Source organism: Podarcis gaigeae (genome assembly GCF_964106915.1).
Source record: "Podarcis gaigeae genome assembly, chromosome: 11".
NCBI lineage: Eukaryota > Metazoa > Chordata > Lepidosauria > Squamata > Lacertidae > Podarcis > Podarcis gaigeae.
This window is the reverse complement of record NC_139687.1, coordinates 21,650,028-21,672,118: the sequence shown is the minus strand read 5'-3', so window position 1 is coordinate 21,672,118 and position 22,091 is coordinate 21,650,028. Positions and strand designations below refer to the sequence as shown.

Below are 22,091 nucleotides of genomic sequence, written 5' to 3'. Positions count from 1 at the left end.
TTACACATTCATTAAGATACTCTTGATGTGGAAGGATTTACAGTTACAAAACAAAACAACAAACAATGAGAAAATGCTGGCATGAAGCTTCTGTAATTCAAACACTTTTTACAAATTACGGAAATTAGTGCTGATTTATAAAGCCAGATTGAAGCAGGAAATATACTGTCTGCTTACCGTCACTCGCTGATTAGGAATGCAGGAGCAGATGTAGTCATGTTTACATCAATTTTTACCTTAGCGCAGAATTTAGAAGGATGTTACTTCCAGAGTAAAATTTGATGTAAATTTGCATAGCAATTGGGAAAGAAATTCCACATTAGTTGGAAGAGAATTTTAGCTTTGGTTGTCTGCCTGTCTGCCTGTCTGTCTCTTAAAAGCATTTACATGCACAGGAGAATGGATCTGTTTCCCTGTCTTAATAAGAGATGGCAACTTGGTGCCCTCCCTGTATTGCTGGTCTCCTCCTCCTAATATTATTATTACCATTATTAATGAATGAGACTATTTCTATACTGTTCAGCATATATGGCTTGTTTTACTTGAGTGTGTGTAAACCACTCTGGGGGCCTTTTGGTACAAATGTGCACATATATATCTATATATGTAATATTTGCAAATCTCTAAGCAGTAGAAAACCAATACAGAAACAACAAATGTTGCTGAAATGCACAGTTATATGTAGAATGTTAAAGGTAAAGGGACCCCTGACCATTAGGTCCAGTCGTGACCGACTCTGGGGTTGCGGCGCTCATCTTGCTTTATTGGCCGAGGGAGCTGGCTTACAGCTTCCGGGTCATGTGGCCAGCATGACAAAGCTGCTTCTGGCAAACCAGAGTAGCGCACGGAAACGCCGTTTACCTTCCCACTGGAACGGTACCTATTTATCTACTTGTACTTTGACATGCTTTCAAACTGCTAGGTTGGCAGGAGCAGGGACCGAGCAATGGGAGCTCACCCCGTTGTGGGGATTCGAACCACCGGCCTTCTGATTGGCAAGTCCTAGGCCCTGTGGTTTAAGTCACAGCGCCACCCACGTCCCTATATAAAATGTTACATTAATACATAATTGCTAGTATCAGCCTCTTCTCTTTCTTATGCACATTCCCTCGCAGCCTCCTGGCTATCACCCAGGGCCTAAACACAGCCACAGCTCACTGACAAAATCCTTGACCATTAGGAATGCTGGCTGGAGTGATGTGAGCTAGAGTCCAGTAATATCTGGGTGTGGGCGGGTGTATCTTATCTGTACCAAGTTACCAAGCCAGTGAACATTAACATATTGATGTTATAGCTAACTTGAACCTTCTTCCTTCAAAACATGTTAGGTTACAGAACTGAGAAAAAAACAACTTAAAATATAAAACCACAGTCAAAAAATTTAAATAGTAATATTTAAATTTAAATGGTAATATTTTTAAAATAAAATAAAATAAAGCAGCAGTACAAAGAGCAGTCACCTGAATAAAGAAATCTTAAGTAACTGTGTTCGCTCTGAAGAAAACCGTATGATTACTTTGCTTTTCTTACGTTATAGCTATATGTGTTGCATAAACCATCTTAGAAGAAGCAATTCCTCCCGTGGGAGCAAGTGAAAGACGAATATTGTTCTAAGCATGTGCCGTCTTCAGTTTTTTATACATTCTTTTATTAGAAAACGTATTTTAAATGGGCTGCCTGAAAATCAAGGGCACCTTTTTAGTTGATTAAAAAATACTTTATTAATTTTATTGATTAGGGTGCAGTGCTAAACGCATTGACTCGGCCAGGGCGTGAGGACAGATAAGCATGTTGGGATTTCCTGCCAAACTCTTTTGTAAATGTGAAAGGGAGGGCAAGACTTTCCATTGCAGCACTGCCACTGGGGAGTGCAAGTCGCTGTGAGCGCAGAAGTGGGTAGTCAGTGTGGTGTAGTGGTTAAGAGTGGTGGACTCATAATCTGGTGAACCGGGTTCGATTCCCTGCTCCTCCACATGCAGCTGCTGGGTGACCTTGGGCCAGTCCCACTTCTCTGAAGTCTCTCAGCCTCACTCACCTCACAGAGTGTTTGTTGTGGGGGAGGAAGGGAAAAGGAGATTGTTGGGGTAGTGATAAAGTGGGGTATCAAATCCAAACTCTTCTGCCTCCTGCGTATCTGCTGCTGGCTGTTTTCAGACATCATACAATTATTCTACAGTATCAGACCACCTATATATTGGGACAGTTCACTGGTTCTGTACTCTGATGTGTCCACATGTGTCCTGTTCTTTGTGGGAGAGGAAAGCTCACTTGAGTTTTCTGTTCTTTGCCCTATGACAGACAGTGCTTTCCATGATGTGGAACGCTCCAAATGGCAAAAGAACCTATTTGAGGTATTCCTAGTGCCATTGGAGCTTTAAGCAGCAACTGAAGCCAGGATGTGGTATGAATTGCATTAGTATATGAAATACAGCTGGTACAGATGCAACTTAAGCCAGGCTAAGGGTTGGTGGATCAAGTATAGAAACTGAATGAAAATTCGAAGCAAAATGTATGAGATGATACATTAAGAGACAAAAATAAATAAAAGGATTTTTCTTATCAGCTGGGGAAACAAATACCAGGATTTTGATTTCTCACATAATAACTATGCAACAAATGTGTGTGTGTTTTTTATACAGATTGTCACTAAGCAGACCATGGTAGAAATGGCCTGACTTCTGAGATCTATCCTGCAACTTAGTTTTCAGTCAGCCTGCATGGTAAAGTTGCAATGGATGTCTTGTTTATAATGGTTTTAACTTACTTTAGAACATTACAGTCTCTTAGGACAACCCTTATTCCATTCTATCTTCTTGATTTCCATAAATTATAGTGTAGCTCCACAGTACCTCTCATTAAATTGAATTAGGCACAAGTTCCCTTCTCAAATGTCAACCTTCTGCATAAACTTTCTCAGCTGCTAACTCAGAGATATGAAACTTTGTCCTTCAGATAGCTACTAGCATTCTCTTTTTGCTTCAGCTGGATTCAGTATTCTGTTACTCCACACAGAATACAAACATCCTAAACAAAAAAACCAAAAAACCTGTACATTTCTGGAACATATAAAGGAACCTGTTAATGCAGATATTGTTTCTTAATCATGTTTCATAATTCACAGAAGTAAAATTCTGTTGTTTCATTTTAGTGTAATTATCTGTGGTTATTACATATTAAAATGGAATGTGATTTTAAAAGGAAACAGCATTTTGTTTTAAAAAATTGGAACCATCAATATACATCCTAAAGTATGAGGTCTTGGGGGAGGAATAAACTGAAATGCATTCATTGAAAGCTGGGATGGGGAACCTTGGGCTTGGGGGGGAAAGGTGGCATTTCCAGGCCTTTCTGACAGACTCTTTGGGCTCTCCCTAGGCCACGCCCTCCCCAGCCACCCACCTCCTCCCAAGCCACACCATGCAGATCCCCCAAACGTCCGTTTTTTCCAGGGACAGTCCCAGATTTATAGAAGCTATCTCTGTTTCTGATTTGATCCTGGAATGTCTTGCTTTTACTTAGGGCGCCCCTATTTTCATTGGAGAAATGTTGGAGGGTATGGAGTTATGTAACTCCTGAGCCAAGGAGATAAGTAACTATACAATCCTTAGAAGCCATCTGAATGCAGTCCTATACAGTGGTACCTCTGGTTACATACTTAATTCATTCCTGAGGTCGGTTCCTAACCTGAAATTGTTCTTAATCTGTAACACCACTTTAGCTAATGGGGCCTCCCGTTGCTGTCGCACCGCCGCCACGCGATTTCTGTTCTCATCCTGAAGCAAAGTTCTTAACCCAAGGTATTATTTCTGGGTTAGCAGAGTCTGTAACCTGAAGTGTATGTAACCCGAGGTACCACAGTATAGGGACTTTTTAATGTTTAATGTGTTATTATGTTTTTATATTTGTTGGAAGCTGTCTAGAGTGGTTGGGGCAACTCACTTAGACAGGGTATAAATAAAATTGTTGTTGTTGTTGAATAAGACGTCCCTATTTTCATCAGAGAAATGTTGGAGGGTATGCACCAGGCACTGACACACTTTTCTTGAGTCACACCTTCCTTGAGTGCCTGTCTAGAATGTGTCCTGGAATTCTGATAGCTCTTGCTTGGCTGGGCAGAAGTTAGAGAGGGGTTCATGAGTCTGTGTAGAAACCAGCCTCTGCACAATCTACTTTGACAAACTACATTCATTACTCTTCCTACTTTTGCATCTGGCCCCACTCACCCATACCATATTCCACCTTGGAAAGGTTTACTGGAAAACAGTGTGACCATTCATCTGAAAAAGACTCCATGTGCCCGATGTAAGACAGTAGCAGTTGATTCCCTACCCCTAAGTTTAATTAGAAACAATAAGCTTGCTATGTTCCTTGAAGGCTTGCTATGTTCCTTGATGGCCAGCTCATGCATGAGGCAAGGTGGGGCGACTGCCTCAGGCAGCAGGATCCACAGAGGCAGCAGATCTGGCCCCGCTGCTGCAGTGGCAGCAATGGCTGAGGCATGCTCCTTGGAGGCCAGATCTGCCACATCCTGGGCAGCCCCCACAGTGACCTCTAGGCTGGCCTCTTGGTGAATAGGAAGCACTGCTGGTCTCCCCTCCTCCCCCTTGTTCCTGATGCAAATATCTTTACTTGACCTTTCTTCCCTGGCGGGGTTTGGGATACCATTTTGTGGTTAGCCTCAGTGCCAAAATGTCTTGGGCCAGCAAACGCCTGCTTGAACAGACCCATGTTTGAACTACTTTTTTTTTGTTCTATATATCAAGGGTGATTGGATGTTCTGCTGTGTCACGAATGCAGTGAGAAGTGTTTTCATTCATTCATAAGAGTTCAGAATAATTTCTGGCTGTGCTTTTAAAAAAGCAGAGATACTGCTTCGTTCTCATCTCTACTATGTGAAAGTGAAGTCTCCTTTTTAATCCTGCTGGGGGGGTTGTCTGCAGCAGGAAAAGCAGTCTACCAATTTCACCTGCATCTTCCCCGCTTTTCTTGCAAAGGAAAGGAGTGTTCTCAGAGAGGGGATAGAGAAGGGCACCAGAGCACAGAGAGCAGAGGAACAACAATTGAACTATGTTTTATTTATCTCTGTAGCTCACTCTAGGGCACTGAAGTTTCTCGTGTTTTTGAGAGAGATGATGTGTAAGAAACTAAATCTTTGGCCTCTTTGGAAATAACGGCATGTGCACAGGGAGATATATGATGTCTCTGTATGTCAGCTAGTAGCCTAGAATTATTAGAGTGGGTGAGATTGCGGCTTGGAAATCCACTGTCTTGCAAATGGTTTTAAAATAATAATTTAAACAACAATTTAAACGGGTGTGTGTGTGTGTTTGTATTTGTCTTCTGGACCATAATCAGTTGAAGCGATTTCCCCACAAACAATGGCCCTCTTTAGGCATTCTGTTGCTGTGTCTAATAATCATGTAACACGAGGATGGCCCACAAAGAAGGGGCATGCTACCTCCATCCACTGCTTTCATTGACCTCCACAAGTTAGAGGGCAAGTGGGTTATAAAGCATGCAGGAAGCCTCCATGTAATGGTTCTAGGGGTTGCTTGTGCGTAAACCGGCGTCACACCTGGCTGGGTTGCCTGAGTGAACCTTTTCTGTCCGGACAGCCACTCGCCCGTGGCTGCCTCAATCGCTGGCAGAATCCGTCAGTGGGCGTTTCTTGAACTTCTTCCAGCAAAGAAGCTCTTTGATGCCTAGTCTCCGCCTACTCTCCCTGCGTGGAAGCCTTCTGCGCAAGGAGGGTGTGGGCAGCGGAGGACCCTTACTCTCCCCTCTGGTCCCCGGCAAGGAGTCATGGGACCGCCTCGCCGATTCCCCCATCTGCCCCCCTTCTCCACTGGTGCTACGCTGATTCCCTTCCCCAGAAGATGGGCTGCCTCTCCCCATCCCGGGACGCTCTCTGGAATCCCTCTGGAGCCCGCTCTCTCCCTCCAGCCCTGATGGCAGTTCCCTGACACTCCACAAGTAGAGAAGGCTTCCCCACTTCACACAGTCACCCTCCAACTTGTGCAGGGCTGGCAATGAGAACAGTGGCAAGAGGGAGGAACAAGCATGCTTGTGTGATTATTATTCTCAGCATCCAAATGCATGAATCATAGAGTTGCAAGGGATCCTGAGGCTCATCAAGTCCAACTCCCTGCAATGCAAGAATCTCAACTAAAGCCTGCAAGACATATGGCCATCCAACCTGTGCTTAAAAACCTCCCAAGGAAGAGAGTCCACAACCTCCTGAGGGAGCCTGTTCTGCTGTCCAACTGCTCTTACTATCAGAAAGTTCTTCCTGATGTTTCGTCAGAATCTCCTTGCTTATAACTTAAAGTCATTGGTTCAGCTCCTACCCTCCAGAGCAGGAGAAAACAAGCTTGCATCTTCCATGCCCCAGGAGAAAACAAGCTTGCGTCTTCCATGCCCTTTAGTTATTTGAAGATGGCTATCCTCTCTCACTCTCCTCTTTTCCAGGTGAAACATACTTGGCTCTTTCATTGTTTGCTTTCAAGGACCGCAGGAAAGGCTTCACTTAAATGTTGTAGGATTATGGTAGAAGGAAAGGAGTGATACGATATCCCTATTTGTAAACATTGCTATTTTTAAAAGGTATCTGCTCCTTTGTACTTAGCCATCTAATTCACGATTGAATTGAATTTGTACTTGTTGGCATCCACCTGCCTCGGGAAACAATGTAAGAGTGTGCCTTTGCTGGTAAAGTCAAACTATTGCAGAATTGCAATGCCTGCTGTGGCTGTGGAGACCAATACGGGAGAGATATGTTTTATTGCAGGTGGGGCGGATGAAGGTGTCCAGTTTTGCTGCTACAGGTGTACCCTGGTGTTTCTTCTCTATGTGCTCCTCCCAGCAGTCATTCATCCTCTGGATACACAACCTGACTTTCTGTCTCCAGGTACTGTGATGACCTTCAAGGGATTCCCATACAGCCTTCATGTCCCATTTACAGACAGACATCTTTGTAACACATAGTTGCTCTGCCTACAGGCCTAGTGCCTGAAGCCAGCTCCCTGCAGAGCATGGCCTTGAGGAGCCTGCCACCTTCACGGATCCTGCCACCTTCCATTCTATGCGCATGGCCAAGCCAGTATAGACATCCCTGAGACAGGAATGTAGGCTTGGGAGAGCACGTCCTTATGAGGAGAGGTTGATGAAGCTGGGCATGTTTAGCCTGGAAAAGAGGAAACTGAGAGGAGATATGAGACCCATCTTCAAATATCTGAAAGGCTGCCACATGGAAGAGGGAACAAGCTTGTTTTCTCCTGGTGTAGTGGTTAAGAGCGGTAGTCTCGTAATCTGGGGAACCGGGTTTGTGTCTCCGCTCTTCCACATACAGCTGCTGGGTGACCTTGGGCCAGTCACACTTCTCTGAAGTCTCTCAGCCCCACTCACCTCACAGAGTGTTTGTTGTGGGGGAGGAAGGGAAAGGAGAATGTTAGCGCTTTGAGACTCCTTAAAGGGAGTGAAAGGCGGGATATCAAATCCAAACTCTTCTTCTTCTTCTTCTCTGGAGGGTAAGACTCGAACCATTTGCTTCCATGTTACAAGAAAGGAGATTCTCACTAAACATATGGAAAAACTTTCCGGCAGCAAGGGCTGTTCGACAGTGAAACAGTCGACCTCAAGAGGTTGTGGCCTCTCCTTCCTTGGAGGTTTCTCAGCAGAGGTTGGATGGCCATCTGCCAAGGATGCTTGAGCCGAGATTCCTGCATTGCAGGCGGTTGGACTAGATGACCCTTGGGGTTCCTTTCAACTCTACAGTTCTATGATCTTTGTTTGAGACTCTGTCCTGCCTACAGTGGTACCTCAGGTTACATACGCTTCAGGTTACATAGGCTTCGGGTTACAGACTCCACTAACCCAGAAATAATGCTTCAGGTTAATAACTTTGCTTCAGAATCAGAACAGAAATTGTGCTCCGGCGGCACAGTGGCAGCAGCAGGAGGCCCCATTAGCTAAAGTGGTGCTTCAGGTTGAGAACAGTTTCAGGTTAAGAACAGACCTCTGGAATGAATTTAGTACTTAACCCAAGGTACCACTGTACTTAAAAATAAACAAATCTTTGTTCGGAAAGCTTTTTGTTTTATGTTCAGTTAACATAAAACAAGCTTGCTTCCCTCTCATGAGACTTCTTTTAAGCGTTCCTCAACATTTCCTCAGAACTGAATTAAAGCTTTGGGTTCTCCCCTTTCATCCTCATTCCCTCAGTATATTGTCTTAAACTGAGCATCCATAAAATAAAATGTATGGGGTGCTTTCCTCTTTGCCGCTGGATTCATGGTCTGTTTTCCAATATACGTAATGACTCAGTGACTGTCATTGAAGAATGACTGAAGCACCAAGAGGTGTTACACTGTGTACATCAGGGAAGTAAATAAGTCTCCTGTAGAAATGTGATGAATGATTTATCAGGCATCGCTGAAACAGATGACGGCTTATGTTCTGCAGCTAGTGACATACTGGATTTGGGATGCTTTCATCAAGTCAGTTAGCTCTAAATGCTTTGTTTATGTCTATACACTACTGTTTATATTCCGAATTATCGAAGGAGCAAATATACTGGCAAAAATTACCATTCTAAATATCTTGATATGCTAACAATGTGAAATGAACCAGGATGATTTTAAAGCTCTCATTCGCCCAACCAGGAATATTTGGGGTTCCTTCTGGAATTGTTGATTTAGTGGTGTCAGTGTGAATGAACAACTTTTCATGACCGCTGCAACTGAGTAGCAAACAATCAGGGCTAGAAACTGCAAATTTCATTTGCTAGTTGACTAGTTTCTGAATAAGCTAAACAATTAGATCATTCTTAAATGGTGTCCAGGTCCAAAAGCTTAAAGAAATGTGTCCTGGATTTGGCCCATAAATGAAGAAAGGCACATAAATGTGGCCCTCCAGATGTTTTGGGACTCCATTTCCCATCAGCCCCAACCACCATGGCCAATGGCCAAGAATAATGGGAGTCATAATCCACAACACCTGGAGGGCACAAGTGCTCCCAGTTCTTGCTTTAACCCTGTACCTATTTTAGGATTTCTATCTTGAAGCAAAGCCCTCTCCTTTTCCTGTCATTGATATTAGGACATCCTCAGACTGGCATTAGTGCAGGGCAATGGTTATAGCGAGTTCCTTCAGACAGTGAAGGAAGCTTGAGGTTCTGGATTTTTCTGGATTTTAGAATTCAGGGGGGGATTGATTTCACTTGTTTACAGACTATAATGTTTACCAAGCACTGATCCAGTTCAGATGTAATGAGAAACCATGATTTTCTGCTACATGAATGAGACATGGAAACCCTGAGGCTCATATGCATCCTCTCCTCTCCTTTCACATCCACAAGGAAGAAATTGGAAACCTTCATTTCTGATGTTAAACAAGCCACAGTTCTTGATGACAGAGAACTGTGGATTGTTGAAATTGTGGATAGGAAAACCAAGCCAGACTCATGAAGATGGAAGAAGCTTGTCTTCTCCATAGGGCAGGACCTGTACCAATGGATTCAAGATACAAGAAAGGAGATTCTGCCTAAACATTAGGAAGAACTTTGTGACAATAAGAGGTATTCAGCAGTGGACTCCCCCGAAGGTGTTGGACTCTCCTTCATTAGAGGTTTTTAAGCAGAGGTTGGGTGGTCATCTGCCAGGGATGCTGCCGTTGTGATTTCCTGCATTGCAGGGAGTAATTTACGATTCTATAATTCCAGAACAGGAGGAAAGCTACTCACACAGAGGTCTGCATGCATAGATTTCCATGCTGCAGGCATCAGTGCTTAGCTCACTTGCTCTCTAGGTGGGACCAGCAATATGGCCTAATTGCCCTTTAACTGTGTGAAGCCCTCTTTTGTGTGAACGTCTACAGTGGACCACTCACTCTGTGTTTGTTCGGCAACTTCAGCAACTTCTAAAAGCGTGGCTAGGTCACCTTTCTGCAGCCACAACAACAAAGTTGTGTGACCCTTAACAAGTTTTCAGGGAATGGAGCTCTCTTGATAAAATGCAGAAGGCTAATACAGTGGTTCAAATCCCTGCGACGGGGTGTTCGGTCCCAGCTCCTGCCAACCTAGCAATTTGAAAGCACGAAGTGCAAGTACCGTATTTTTCGCTCTATAAGATGCACCAGACCAGAAGACACACCTAGTTTTGGGAGGAGGAAAACAAGAAAAAAAATATTCTGAATCCCAGAAGCCAGAACAGCAAGAGGGATTGCTGCGCAGTGATCCCTCTTGCTGTTCTAGCTTTAGGGATAGCTGCGCAGCCTGCATTCGCTCCATAAGATGCACACACATTTCCCCTTACTTTTTAAGAGTGGAAAACTGTGTCTTATAGAGCGAAAAATACGATAGGTAAATAGGTACCACTCCGACAGGAAGGTAAACGGTGTTTCCGTGCACTGCTCTGGTTCACCAGAAGCATCTTAGTCATGCTGGCCACATGACCTGGAAGCTGTATGCCGGCTCCCTCAGTGAGTAAAGCAACCCCAGAGTCGTCCGCGACTGGAGCTAATGGTCAGGGGTCCCTTTACCTTTAATACTGTGGTATCTCTGGTTACAAACGCTCCTGGTTATGAACGCTTCAGGTTACAAGCTCCGCTAACCCAGAAGTAGCTGCTCCTGATTGCAAACTTTGTCCCAGGATGCGAACAGAAATCGTGCACCAGAGGCGCACACAGCAGGAGGCCCCATTAGCGAAAGCACACCTCAGGATAAGAATGGTTTCAGCTTAAGGACGGACCTCCAAAATGAATTAAGTTCGTAAGCAGAGGTACCACTGTAATAACTGTAGCAGTATTTTAATTGCTATCTTTCTTTATCCTATCAAAGGTTACTGAAAGTGATTCTTGCTATGCTGAGCTTCATTCATACAACTTTTCCAATCACGGCAGCTCCTTTTGATCCTTACTTGGACTGAACGGGCTATCTGAAGAGTATGACATGGGAACAAAGCAGGTTATAGAGTGCCACTGCTAATCTTCTAGTGTGCGGCACACAAAACCACAATTAGTACTTACAACTAATGTTTCAACACATATTTCCTGACAGGTAGAAGTTGAAGAAAGTACCCAGTTCAATCCCTAAACGACATACTGCACAAAGTGCTTGTAAGCATCCTGTTTCGGGTTCTCTGTTTACATAGAAATGTCATATATTTTGGACCTGTTCTTTATCGTTCTTTCTGATGTTTTGCTTTTCGTTCATGTCCATGTGACTGAGGCTCACTACATACTCATACTGGGGCTGACAAGAGTCTTTGCATGGGAAAGTAGCAGGTGCCCTCGCTTCCCCCTACCAGGCATATAATGCCACATGGGATGCAGGCGCTCTGGGTGGGGGCCCAATCCTGCAGACACAAGATTTGCACAATCTCACTCCTGCGTACCTGCGTCTCATTTGACACCTGGTTGGTAGGACTTGGAAGGTCACTCAGCTCCTCTTCCCTGTATTAAGATCACCTGCCAGTAAATGAATTAAAAGAAGAATATATGTATAAATCCTGCAGTGTATTGAGGAGAAAAAGAAAGAAAGAAAGAAACCACTCTCCAACCACCTATTATTTAAACGAGTGATGAAAAGACAGAAGATTTATTATTTTGGGGGACGTCTAATAGCTAGTTACTCCACTCAGTGTCAAATTGACAAGTTTCAGATTTAGTGGGCTGTACCGTTTTCGCTATAATTAGTCTAGCTGTATAATGTTTAACAGGTCTCTGCTTTGCTCAAATCAGTAGTGTTTTGCAGGATTATTTTTTTGGAGAGAGGGGATATCTGGAAGTCTGTTCCCACCCACCACCGGCAACATTTACCTTCTGTCTATTAATCTTCTCAGTAATTTTTGTTTTATTATTTAAGAAATCAAGGGACACGGGTGGCGCCTTGGGTTAAACCACAGGGCCTAGGGCTTGCCAATCAAAAGGTTGGTGGTTTGAATCCCCGCGATGGGGTGAGCTCCCGTTACTTGGTCTCTGCTTCTGCCAACCTAGCAGTTCGAAAGCACGTCAAAGTGCAAGTAGATAAACAGGTACCGCTCCAGTGGGAAGGTAAACGGCATTTCCGTGCGCTGCTCTGGTTCGCCAGAAGCGGCTTAGTCATGCTGGCCACATGACCTGGAAGCTGTATGCCAGCTCCCTCGGCCAGTAAAAGCGAGATGAGTGCCGCAACCCCAGAGTCTGCCACGACTGGACCTAATGGTCAGGGGTCCCTTTACCTTTTAAGAAAGCAAAGTGCTTGATCGAGAACTGTATTCATGAGATTATCGGTGTTGATCAGGCTAAATTGAGGCAGGCAGCTCTGCATGAAGCAGCAGATAAGCTGAGATGCAAAGTTTAATTCTTTTTTTTACTTGTTGGCATTAAGATGAATGTGAAACAGCTGTCAAGGAGGAATGACGGGTAGCAATTGTGATCAGATAACAGGCAGCTATTGTAACCATTAAAGTGGGATGAATCACTCACCACAGACACAATTGCAAGCAAAAAAGTAATAAAGTTGGGAGTCATAATGTGCATTTGAGCCATATTAAGGGAAAGGAGGACTCCACAATTACAATTTGTACTATGGACCTAGGATAGTAAAGGAATTTGGACTATTGCCTTAAAAAAATATAAATAACAACTTTTATGAGTGATTCTTTCCCTGCCAAAGTCAGTGACATAGTGTGAGAAGGAGCAGGAACATTTCAGTTACTAGTGAATAGTTTTTAGACCTGCTCTTATTCATGCTTAACATGAACAGTTCCTCCAGAATATAATCCGCTGCCAGTGCACATTGTACTTTCACCTTCTTGGAAAACTCAGTGCCTGTTTGCTTGAAGAGTCCTGCAGAAGTTTCTCCTTCTTGGGCTATTGCAAAGTTCAAATCCTATTAAAGTGTATCATTGGTAGATGGATATTTCTGCTTTTCATTCTTACAATTTTGAACGCCGTGTTGTATCATTCCAGAATACTTTCCTGATAAGAGATGTGGCAATGCAAAAGTGCTAGTGTTAGATTCCACAAATTATATAATGCTCCGTTGTAAAGTTGAGAATTATCTGCTTGAGTCATCTGTCTTCATCAACAGCCAAACAAATGTGTCTGGGAAACACAAGCACAAATTGGTGGTTGATGTCTTCCTGCAGGTTGTGAACGAGGTTTGGGCAGTGTGTGTGGTGATTTTTGGACAAATTTATTCCAGAATTGTCAGCTGCCAGTAATTTGGTACTTTCTTTCAAACATAATAGGGGAGTAGACTAGACTTAACAAATGGCTAGTTTATTTAGTCCATCTGTACTAACCCACCCTCTAAAAATATAGATAATAGGTTACAAAATGGAAAATTTTCACAAAAAACATCATTAGTGAAGAGTTAATCTGCTCAGCTTTTAAAATGCAAAACATTGTTAATTAATACTGTGTACATACATTGTATTTAAAGCACATTGCTTCCCCTAAGGAATCATGGGAACTACAGTTTACCCCACATAGAGCTACAAATCCCAGCACCCTTAACAAATTACAGCTCCCAGGATTCTTGGGGGGGGGGGGGAGGCAATGTACTTTAAATTTATAGTGTACAGGACAGTGGTACCTCTATTACGAACTTAATTCGTTCTGGAGGTCCTTTCTTAACCTGAAACTGTTCTTAACTAGAGGCATGCTTTCACTAATGGGGCCTCTTGCTGCCGCTGTGCCGCCGGCACACGATTTCCGTTCTCATCCTGGAGCAAAGTTCTCAACTCAAGGTAACTCTTCCAGGTTAGCGGAGTTTGTAACCTGAAGCGTTTGTAACTCAAGGTACCACTGTATATGCAGCCTTAGATCATATAACTATTTTATGCTCATCTGCCACGCTTCAAACAATGTATTTTGCTTCTTTAATTAACTTATTTTGTCAGATGATTGCCACAAACCGAAAACATTGTCACACATAGTTTAATGCAGGGATGGGGAATTTGAATAATCCAGTATGCTGGTTCCTTAATTCCCTCATGAGCCATGTTCAGTAGGTGAGTGGGGCTTCCCACTTGAAAATCACCTGATGTCACAATGTTGTCAAGTAATCCATTTTCCTTTGCCTACGTGGTGCAAACTACCTGGGCAAAGGAACAAGGCCAACAATCAGCTGATTGATGGTGCTTACAAAGGCATTGTACTCTGCAGTTGCTGCCAGTCTGCTGACTGGTGATGCCTATAGATCCAGCTTTCCACTGACCCATGTTTTTACCTGCTTGACATTTGACATCATATGTCAAGTGTGGGCTAGGTAGCCATGGCTTGCCTGTGGTTTAGAGGTTCCACACCATTATTTAATGCAATCAGTATCCCTGAGTGGAGTTAAGTACAATGTTACATGAGTTTCTTTCTAAAAGCTTCTTTTTATTCACTGTGTGGTTTTTCTCCTGTGCAAAATATATTTGAAGTGCTTGTTTATTTGAGCTGTCCTTTGCCCTTGAATTCCCACCTGTTGCGATGTAGTAGTATTTAAACCCAATATGTATGTGTTTACCAGATATGATACAAGGTCTACCCCTTGTAGCATGAGACTTAATCTCACGGTTGTGGGTTCAAGCCCTGTGTTGGGCAAAAAGATTTCTGCATTTCAGGGGCTTGGACTAGGTGACCCCTTTGGTCGCTTCCAACTTTACATTTCTATGATTCTATGTTTTTGTGGTCCTAATTGGGAGGATTTGCAGCAGAACAAATAACTACAAATGAGTCATATTTTGCTAACATTACTTGCTGATCGACATATTGACATTACTTGCTGATCGACCAACTGCAGGCCCCTAGCTTGCTTTAAGGTGTTTCCTGTTGTAAATTTCACTCACACACACAGACACCTGCCTTTATGTTGTGTTTCTGAAGATCCAGTAGAGGATATAAAAGCCAAGCCTGTCTCTGCAGCTGTCATAACATTTCATTAACTATTAAAGCTTAACAGTAGGCACTTTGAATGAAACCTGTTGTCTCATCTGTGTTTGCATTTGCATAAAGGTAGCAATGATGAAAGACGCCATGTCTCCATTTTCCTCTTCTCCGTTTTCAAGTCAGTAGCCTTCCTCTGTATTCAAAAGATGCACAGTGCACCCTAACTTAAGCTTAGATAATGTGAATTCTCAGGAATTGTTCAGGGCAGGAGATGGAAGTCGGTTCATGCAACTATAGTAATATGCATGCAAAATACGTACATAGGAATTTAAATCCCTAGGAGAAGCATTTCATATGGTTGTTTTTCTTTCCAGTGCTTTGCTATGTCTTTGTCTTCAGAACGTTGACATTTCTCTTTTGCAAAAATCTTTCTCTCTATCATCCAGTGTGAAGGTAAAACTTTTCACTTCATGTGTGCCAATAAACCAAAAGGGATAAGCTACAGCAACAGATGAATGTAGCCAACATAAAGTCCAAATAGTGAGGTTTAGCGTTTTCCACTTTAGGTATGGCAATAAACCAAACAGTAGAAGTCCAAAGAGTATTGTTGGCATGCAACAAGATCTGCCCACTCTGCCAAGCTATACCTACAGGAAAGCTGGCAGTGAAAAGGGAGAGCCTGACAATTCAGGAGCTGGTACCCAGCTGGTCAAATGCCAGCCAGTGGAGCTGGTGGGTCAGGAGGTGGACTATACACAGCTGTTGCATATGTTTTTAGATATTCCACTGCATTAAACAATACCATCATCCCACATGATACCAAGCTCCATAGATCAATGTAATCAAGACTAAAGCTGTGCTACCTTTGAAAAGTAGCAAATCACCTACATACTGAGCAGAAAGCTTGAGGAAGTGGGCAGATTACAGTTCATGCCACACATTATTTATTATTATTATTATTATTGTTGTTGTTGTTGTTGTTGTTGTTGTTGTTGTTAGATTTGTATATTGTCCATCACCAAAGATGGTAACAGAGTGGTTGAAAGCAAAATTAAGTAGTGTGTGTGTGTGTGTGTGTGTGTGTGTGTAAAGAAGATAGGGTGAGAGATAAATAACCTGACCAAGAAACTGGGTACAAGACACCCAAAACATCAAACTATTTGTTTGATCCCACATTTCTCTGCTGCAGCAGAACCCCCCTTTCACAGAAAGTAAACCAATTAATTTCTCATCTACAGTTACTCCTTCAACATATTTACTTCAAGTATCCATCTGGCGCACGCCTCAAAATATGTTGATTTATTTGCACCCCATCCCAAATTGATAAACCTGCCCAGCACACACTGTCAATTCATCTTTAGTTAATTTATCTCCAGTTGATTTTCCATCCAGATTCTACTCCAAATAAATGCCCCTTTAACTAATTTACCTCCCCATTCTTCATTACCCCATCCCTCTAAATAAATTCCTCTGAAATTAATTTATATTCCCAACTTAATATTCTATCCTGTTCACTTCTTCCACCAAAACCCTTTAGGTGGTGTGAGTGAAAGAAAGTTGAATGACTCTTTATTTACAGCAATGTACAATGTTGTCCAAACATTTCTTTTTGATTCATAATCTAAAACCCCACCTGGAGCTTTGACATGTTCAGCAGTAGCAATGGAAAGATCTGTCAATTTTGGTTCTCGCAGTTTCTCATTTTTCCAATCTAAAATTTAGTTCTCCACATTTCTGCAATGATAGGTAGATTTTTAAAAAAATCCTCATAAAATTATTTAAGCATTTTTGTGTGAATGTCTCCTTTTGTATGCAGTTCTGGCTAACATACACAATTTTGCATTTTTGTAAACATTGGTTGGGAAACTGCATTGCAAAATTCAGTTAAGTGTGAATTTTGAAGGGTGGCTGTGTGTTTTGTTCCAATATTGTTCCAGAAAGAGAACTTCACCATTGAATGTGAACTAAACACAATCCCCCCACAATCTCTACTTGATAGCAGCTTCGTTGTCAATGCTTAGAAACATGAGCCTCAAAGAACTCTGAGAAAAGATGCTATGTGATGCTGTACATTTCTAGAATCCAGAGACAATGACTGGGGAAAAAGGATGGCCAGCTTTTTGACAGAATGCCCTTGGGTCCAGAGAACCATTGTAGGTCATCCCATAATGTTTTTGCTAGAGTCACTTGAGGATCCAATTTGAAAGAACTTGAAAGCTGGACTGCCTAGCACATAGTTGGTTGTGATGCAAAAGAATTATGAAAGGAATTGTGAAGTTTTTGGTAGGACCAAGGTGAAACTGTAAAACTCCTCTGTTATTTTGTTACTGTCTATGTAATCTTTTTATTTTTATAGTTCTGAATTGTTTGTTATTTGCATGTTGTTATGTTTGCTATTGTGTTGTTTTGCTGTCTTATTATGAAATTATTTTTGCAGTGTTTGGTTTAGGAATGTATTGTTTTCTTGCTTGAGAATGATTTTGTGTGTGTGGAAAAGTGGCTTGCAAGTAAAACAAATGAATGAAACAGTGTAGGACTACAGGAAAATTATTTCTGAAGACCACCTACTACAGAGGCTTTTTTTGCTCATGTATCTTATATTTTTTTTATTGCACATTCCAGACTGAGGTTGATCAGCAAATTGCACGACAAGACTGACCTGCTCTACATTTAATTTTCCCATGATGCAGAAACACCTACATTGCTGCAAGTCAGTCTGTGCACTGTTGAGTCGGTGAATATAAGATAATGATGTATGTTGCAGCAGTCCTTAAGGGATTCTTTTCATGACACCAGGGGTATTGCTTGCAAGTCAGTGGCTTTAGAATTGTTTATTATGAACCTAATGGCTTTGCGGCAGAAAAATGAGACTACTAATACAGTAAATTAAGTTCTGTTAAATCACAGCTGTATGATATCATTCACACTGGATTTTTTTTTGGTATTGCCTTGCCTTACAGCTAAAAACTGAGAAAACGTTTGATCAGCACCACAGAGCAGTGTGTTACTAAATAGGGATACATACATGGTGGGAAAGTCATCTGAAGGACATTGATAATTAAGATTCTTCTCTCAAGCGAAACCTGTGAAACTGCTTTGGTTAATTCTGCTGTTAAAATATAGCATAGCCCTGCTAAGCATTGTTGTGATTAGCAATGTCTGAATTGGTAATACCAGTAATAGCTACAGTATGTGCATATATTCTTCTTTAATTCCCCTACCTATCTGAACTTTGTCTTCTACAGCTTGTTTTCTTTTAATTCCTGGGCTTTTATGCTTTTAACTTGGATTTAATTGGTGGCTTATTGTGATACTGATAATAAATCTGTGTTTTGGATATGTTAGGATTTATTATTATGGCACTGTGCCCATCAGATTGGTATGGGGCAATGACCCAGAAAGAGGCATTTTCTGTGGGTGGCCCTGTAATCTAGAATACCTTTCCCTCTGCAAGTCTCAAGGTAATGTGTTTTAGGTGCCTCCTGAAAATGTGTCAGGTGGAATTGAATGTCATTTCAGAAGTGTTTCAGCTTGCCTCTATTGTATTTCACTAGTGAGTGGTTGGCCCTGTGGTCTAAACCACTGAGCCTCTTGGGCTTGCCAATCAGAAGGTTGGCAGTTCGAGTCCACACAAAGGGGTGAGCTCCTGTTGCTCTGTCCCAGCTCTTGCCAACCTAGCAGTTCAAAAACATACCAGTAGATAAATAGGTACCACTGTGGTGGAAAGGTATACGGCATTTCCGTGCTCTCTGGCACTCGTCACGGTGCCCTGTTTTACCAGAATCTGTTTAGTTATGCTGCCCACATGATCCAGAAAGCTGTCTGCAGACAAACGCCTGCTTTCTTGGCCTGAAGCAAGATGAGTGCTGTACCTGATAGTCAAATTTTACTGGACTTAACTGGATTCTCTACCTTTACTGTATTTCACTGTTTTCTGTTTTTATTTTCTGTTGTGTTCTTATGTTTAATGGTTTCATATGTTGTTACATTATGTTTTAGTTCAGTAGTGGGGATCCTCCAAGCCTAATTAGACCCATCAGGCCTCTCCATTTGGCCTATGAGATAGTTTTGAGAAAAACAGTCCCATTTGGCCTTCCCATGTCATCATTGGGCATCAGGTGCTGGACTTGGGAAGCCATGGTGCCACATTCCAAAGGAAGAACTGGGGGTGCACTATATATGTAGGGCTGGGGAAGAGATTTGATCCAATTCACATTTAAAGGCGAATCTATCTAATTTGCAGTTTCCAAAACAATATGAGAACCAAAACACAGCCATTCTTCAAAATCCACACTTCTAATTTTGCAGTTGAATTGTCCAGGCAACTAATGAGTATTAAAAAATGCACTTACTGCTAGGGTGAACTGTGTATTAAAATGCATACATTTGTAGAAACGACATGCAAAATGTATTAGGGGAAATTGCTTTGCAACCAAGAGTATATTAAGAAAACTGCAAACACAAATGTCTATATTAAGAAAAATTCGCATTAGAGAGCTGATGAATGGAGTACAGGATCAGGATTAAGGTCTGGTTTTAACCTTTAAAGCCCTATACGAAGGCCTAGGACCCTCGTACCTACGGGACCGCCTCTCCTGGTATGTCCCACGGAGGACCTTACGGTCTTCAAATAAAAACATCTTGGAGATCCCAGGCCACAGGGACGTTAGGCTGGCCTCAGCCAGAGCCAGGGCTTTTTCAGCCGTGGCCCTGATCTGGTGGAACGCTCTGTCACAAGGGACTAGGGCCCTGCAGGACTTGACATCTTTCTGCAGGGCCTGCAAGACAGACCTGTTCCACCAGGCCTTTGGCCAGGGCACAGTCTGACCCCCTCTCTCCTTCTGTAATCTTCATAGAACTCTAGCCCAATGGTTGCCATTAATTCTGAACTGAACTTAAAATCTGAACTGATTTTAGAATGTATTTCAATTAATTGACTGTGATTTTATGTAAACTGTGCTATTTTTACTGTTGTTAGCCGTTCTGAGCCCGGCTTTGGCTGGGGAGGGTGGGATATAAATAAATTATTATTATTATTATTATTATTATTATTATTATTATTATTATTATTAAAAATGCAAACTGGCATGTAAAATTAAACTTAAGACAGGGAAAAATGAGAAATTAAGGGAAACTAAAATTGAGATTTGCCTATCTGTAAGTATGTTCCTGGCCCTTCCTTTCTTGTCAATTCTTCAATTTGGTGTTTGTTGAATTCAGTGACTTTTTCTGTTGCCCTGCATAGTGACCAAAAGAGGTGCCAATTCAAAAGGCACTGAATTCAAGGTGGAAAGGAAGAATCAGGAGTGCACTCAGAGGGTGCTCCAAATTCTGCCTTCACAGCTTCAGCAAGTAAATTTAAATCATCTGATATCCTATGACTGGTTTGCTCGCCTGTGCAACTGGCTTGTGAAGGATGGAGCAATTCCTGATTCAATCTACTCCTGTTCCGAACACCTGTTCAACTGTATGCTACTTGGATAGCTTTTAATGTTAAGTAGTTTTGAAATTTTCTAAATAAATAAAATCAAATATTTATTGTATTTTCTCACATATAAGCTGCTCTCGGTGTCTGGGAGAGCAGAAAAGCAAGATAATGAAGAAGATAATGACAATGATAATAATAAGAATAAGAATAGATGAAAAGGATTATTAGTAAAATTGTTGTTGAACTCAAGACCCAAGAGCTTTTCTCCTCTAAGAGGAGATCGGTGTTGTCCACGTTGATAGCAACAACCCATATACATGTACTGTATATGCTGCTTCATGTATGTATTTGAGGGGAGCCTCATAGGGGACAAAACATGCATCTTAAGCATATGTTTCAAGTAACAAAGCTATTCTTGAGAAGGAATGAGCTGCCAAAGTTCTTTTCAAAGCCAAAAAAGAAAAGCACTGAGAAGAATTTGTGGTTAAAGAGATTATAATTTTCTTTTTCAGGTATCATGACCAACAGGATGTTACTAGCAACTTCCTTGGAGCAATGTGGTTGATTTCAATAACTTTTCTCTCCATTGGATATGGTGATATGGTACCTAACACATACTGTGGGAAAGGAGTCTGCTTGCTTACTGGAATAATGGTGAGTGCCCTTAGTTTTAATTTCCACATTTCTTGTGAGTTTCTTGGGTGAATCGTTTTCAGAACAACTTCACTGGTTTAACAACACGTATTATTAATGTAAAATTGTTTGTTAAATCTTTGGTCATTTGTATACTACTGTCCATAGACCGGTACATGTCTATACAGGTGTCCTATTGAGTTCTGTGGGACTTATTCCCAGGTAAGTAGTGGTTTCCCCTCTAACATCTTTGCATTAATACATCCAGTGCTTTTTTTCTGGGGGGGACGCAGGGGTACACATACCCCTAAACATTTTGTGAATCTAAGTTTGGCCTCATTGAGGGGCAGTATTTCAGTATGGGTAGGAAAATGAGAGTACCCCTAAACATTTTATTAGGGAAAAAAGCACTGGATGCATCTATTATTACTGTATACTTCATTGCTATATGCAGTGACAGTGAAAAGGGCAAATGCAGTAATAAGAAAGGGATTGGTGTGTTTTTTTTTAAAGCCAAGTATAATAATAAAATTACCGTATTTTTTGCTCTAGAAGACTCACCTTTTCTCTCCTAAAAAGTAAGGGGAAATGTGTGTGCTTCTTATGGAGCGAATGCAGGCTGCGCAGCTATCCCAGAAGCCAGAACAGCAAGAGGGATTGCTGCTTTCACTGCACAGCGATCCCTCTTGCTGTTCTGGCTTCTGAGATTCAGAATATTTTTTTTCTTGTTTTCCTCCTCCAAAAACTAGGTACATCTTGAGGTCTGGTGCGTCCTATAGAGCGAAAAATACGGTATATCTATCTTTGGTTCTCCTAATGTTATATTTTAAAATAATTTGTATCCTGATTTTTTCTTTATCAGTGATAAAGCAATGATTTAAAATGAAAAGAAAAACATTGCAATCCCAATAAAAAGAATTTGTATGCATAAAATACATTATAAAGGCTTTCTGAAGAGCCTGAAAATGGCAGACCTCTCTGGGGAGGGCGTTCAACAATGCTGGCTGCTCTACCAAGAAGTTTCTGTTATAAGTGCACATCTGCTGAACTTTTTTTGGCAGTGGCCTTGGATGTTGAATAGAGGACACATGGGGGGCATATATGGAAGAAAGTGGCCTTTAATATACTTTCATATATTATGTTTCTGAACACTTTTTAAGAGCTGTCACACATG

General features: G+C 41.8%; 1 protein-coding gene across 2 annotated transcripts in view; it reads left to right on the top strand.

The window, feature by feature from the left end:
- KCNN2 (potassium calcium-activated channel subfamily N member 2) overlaps positions 1 to 22,091 on the top strand; it is an 88,801-nt gene that overhangs the window by 41,926 nt on the left and 24,784 nt on the right. For both annotated transcript variants that reach the window (XM_083702296.1, XM_083702295.1), the window contains one exon: positions 20,797 to 20,938. In XM_083702296.1, the coding sequence (XP_083558422.1) occupies positions 20,797 to 20,938 (142 nt within the window). The remainder of the gene's footprint in view (positions 1 to 20,796; positions 20,939 to 22,091) is intronic.